The sequence below is a fragment of a genome, unplaced genomic scaffold (genome assembly GCF_019419815.1).
Source record: "Pyrus x bretschneideri cultivar Hongxiangsu unplaced genomic scaffold, Pyrus_bretschneideri_v1 Contig22, whole genome shotgun sequence".
NCBI lineage: Eukaryota > Viridiplantae > Streptophyta > Magnoliopsida > Rosales > Rosaceae > Pyrus > Pyrus x bretschneideri.
This window is the reverse complement of record NW_025999524.1, coordinates 5,612,219-5,615,730: the sequence shown is the minus strand read 5'-3', so window position 1 is coordinate 5,615,730 and position 3,512 is coordinate 5,612,219. Positions and strand designations below refer to the sequence as shown.

At 40.7% G+C, this 3,512-nt stretch overlaps 1 protein-coding gene across 1 annotated transcript; it reads right to left on the bottom strand.

The window, feature by feature from the left end:
* Positions 1 to 1,144: 1,144 nt before the first annotated feature.
* On the bottom strand, positions 1,145 to 3,029 carry LOC103943121 (putative clathrin assembly protein At1g25240). The gene has a single exon (XM_048585327.1). The coding sequence runs from the start codon at positions 2,728 to 2,730 to the stop codon at positions 1,459 to 1,461; it is 1,272 nt and encodes a 423-aa protein (XP_048441284.1). The 5' UTR covers positions 2,731 to 3,029; the 3' UTR covers positions 1,145 to 1,458.
* Positions 3,030 to 3,512: the final 483 nt, after the last annotated feature.

Here is a 3,512-nt window from a genome sequence, read left to right as displayed (position 1 = left end):
GAAATCTGGTGGCAATTAACGTCACAGTGACAGTGTAGATGTTTTGTTTAGACAGGAAAGATTACTGGCCATGAACTGAGCCAAAAGCACAGGCAACGGCTCGAAACTTTTCTTGACTTTTCGTGTTGCTAAAATAGCGAGTGTGCATTTCAAATTCAATGAATGTTTATCCCACTTTCACCCTAGAAAACTCAAATTCCGCTATTTAACTTCTTAGAACTCGATTGTTGCTCCACGTTGTCTTTACCGTCTGGTCTGTAAATTTGCTGAGTGGCGTGAAGATTGCTTATGTGGCGTCAATGTGGCAGAAAGGAAAGTATTTTGGTCAAAACATAGGAAAAAAAAATACACAAATTCCATCTACTCCCCGTGCCTTCTTCGGTCCTTCACCTCTATCTTCTTTCTAGATGATAATTCTAACCGTTAAACTCGATAACCATAAATAAGAGTCTGAATAGGTTAGATTTGAGTATGAAATTTAGGATAAATTTTGCATACGAGAAAAAAACGTGAATATTATTCGATTATGATTTCGAATATAGTTATAGGGATCCCAAATCCATATTTATACTTGAATCAGAATCGAATAATATATAATATTAAAGTATTATATAATATATTTATATTCATTATTCACTGATTACCTTGAAAATACAAAATTGTGTTAGTTGCATTAATTTGTCAAGAAGCAAGGTCCACTTTCCGCCTGACCTCTCCATTTTTTTACTTCAGAACAATTTTATTTTACATCTCAAGCAAAACCATCCCTACCATTGCAGGTGGTTGGTCATCTCATTAAGTTTTTGTAGGACCTTCTGGGTTTCCTGGGTGCTGGCGGTTGTGATGTCGAAGGATATAAAATTTTGTTGGCTCTGTTTTTTTCCGATGTGGGCAGTGTTCTTCAGAAGCATTAATTTGGACTCAATATTTAATTCGATTTGGTCCCAGCTAGAGCAGTGCAGGCTCTGAACTTGAACATTGGAGTGGTGGCTATGGTGGTTGGTCCGAGTATCGATCAATATCGACGAGACTACAAATCGTATATTCGACAAAATCTCAAAATATTGTCAATGATTCAACAATTGGGATTTGTATCTTCATCATTTCGACCAATTTCTAAATATAATAACAACACCAGAAGAAATTAGTATAATATATAGACTATAGTTCCTACATATTCCAGTTAATAATTCACAGATGGCATACTTGCACATACATAATCTCAATTCGTCAAATTAATATGATGATTAACAAGTAAAACAAAAAAAAAAAAAAGAATCACGAAGAAATCAAGCTCAAAAAATTAATCTACAACAGTAAGGCTCAAGGGGGAAGGATATAAGATCCACAAAAATTGGGAGAACATGTTTGATGAATTAAGCTGCGCACGGGAACAAGGGAATTAATCAAACTCTTTGCAACGTTTTTAACCAACAACAAGAACAACAATAATTCTAGTCAGAAACTAATCAAATCCGGAAGAACTTGGTGGTTATGTGCAGCATGTACAGGATGATGATACGGTATTATATTTTTCGACGACGGCGCAAAAGGGTTTCTATATTGTCCTTGTACCCCGACCCCGATAGCACTATTGGTCGTAGTATTGTAGTTGTATCCGCTCACATCCGAGAAACCTGATGTATCTGCGCTCACCCAGCTGATTAAATCCTCTTCAAACACCTCCCATTTGTCCGTAATTATCGTCTTGGATTTCTTCGACGTCGGATTCTGCATGGCCACGATCGCCTTATTGTCCTCCACTTTCTGAGCCGCTGCCATCCGATCGCATTCCACGAAGCTTTCCTCCATTTTTGACGCTTGGTTGATTATCCGTTCCAGGTCTCTGATGTCCTCTTCCGGAATCTGTTCGACTTTAGGACAATCCGCCGTGCTGAGGATGCCCATATCCATGCAGTATTCGAGGTATACAGAGAGCTCCTCCCCTTGAACCGCCGCCTTCTGAACAACCCCGAGCGCCATCTGCGCCTCCTGTTTGCCTGGCGATGCGTAAATCCTCAACAGCGCTCCGGCAATCCCTTTGCAGACTCTGCTGTACACGTCGAAGATCTCCGTCAGTAAACATATCATTGCTTCGGAAATAAGATAAACCTTGTTGTTATTGTATGTGTGATTATTAGTGCGATGCGGACTGATCGCTTCGGGCTTGATCTCGAGGAGCATATCAAGCAACGACTGCCACTTTTGCAACCGCCCGAGCTCCTCCAGCAGAGGCGGCTCCTCCTGATCGGATTTTCTATTGTTCTTCTTCACCAACGTGCTCAAAAACGCGGATCTCTGGTCCAAGTAATTAAAATACGCGCGAACAAACGCGTCGTAGGCCCACGTTTTGCTGGGCTTAGAATGTTTGTCGCAGAAGTTGGAAAGGTCGAACGGCAGACGCCCGATCTTTTGGACGGAGGGGATTTTGCAGCAGAAAATGCCGTGCATGAGCATTAGGCCTTTGAGGGCGACGACCCAAGAGCGAGTTTTCTCCATGCGCGTGGATAGCGCGTAAAGGAGGGGCTTGAGGTAGAGCGGAGAGGTTCGGACCCATTGGTACACCCTGTGGAAATTCTTATAATCGACGGTGGTCTCGTCGTGGCTGGTGGCTTTGATGATGATGGCCTCCAAATCAGGGTTGCGGAGCGACGTCCGCCGTGAGATGACGGCCACCCAGATGCTGTTCCGGTCTTTGATTAGCCCGGCAGCCTTTTTCCACAGTTTCATTTCCCCCCTCTCTCTAGATCTCCCCTCTCTCTCTCTCTAATTCTAATTGGTCACCAGCACCTTCTCATGCAAACCCTCCTTTCCCTTGTTTTAGCACTCTAATTACATTGTTTTTTGTTTTTTCAATTTTCCAATTTGGACATTTGGGGATGGGAGGATTTGGACAGCCTATGGCTATATTCGGGAGGTGAGTAAATCGGGAACATCTTTTTTAAGTGATTTTTTTGTTGAGTTTTGTTTTGTGATTATTGGACTTGTTTCAAAGGTAGGCTATGCTTCTCACACGTTGATTAACGCGCTTCTATTTTCAAGAGAAAACAGTATACTATATATATACCCCAATAGGCCAGAGGGGCTTCACTATGATATGAACCATGATGATGATGAATGACTGGAATTAAATATTTTAGAATGGCCATATAACGATTAGATCATTAGTCAAGGATTCAATAATTAAGGATTTAACGACTACGGATCTCTTAATTAGTATGCTAGACAAACTCGCTTATAATAATGTTATTTAGACGTACTGATTATGACCACCTCTCTAATACAGGTTAAGGAAATCATTACTTGTGAGATCTATATGTATTAAAAAGGTAGTCTCCAATGTGATTAGTTTTGTTTGTGTAAATGTCTTTGATGAGTAGCTTGAGCTTAAAAATTCAATAATATTTATGTAAGTCAACAAATGGTAAGATTATGCACATGCATGTGACAAAGCCTGATTGAAAGTAGTAGATGAGACAACAAAGTCTTCTAACGATCACGCTGTAGATACA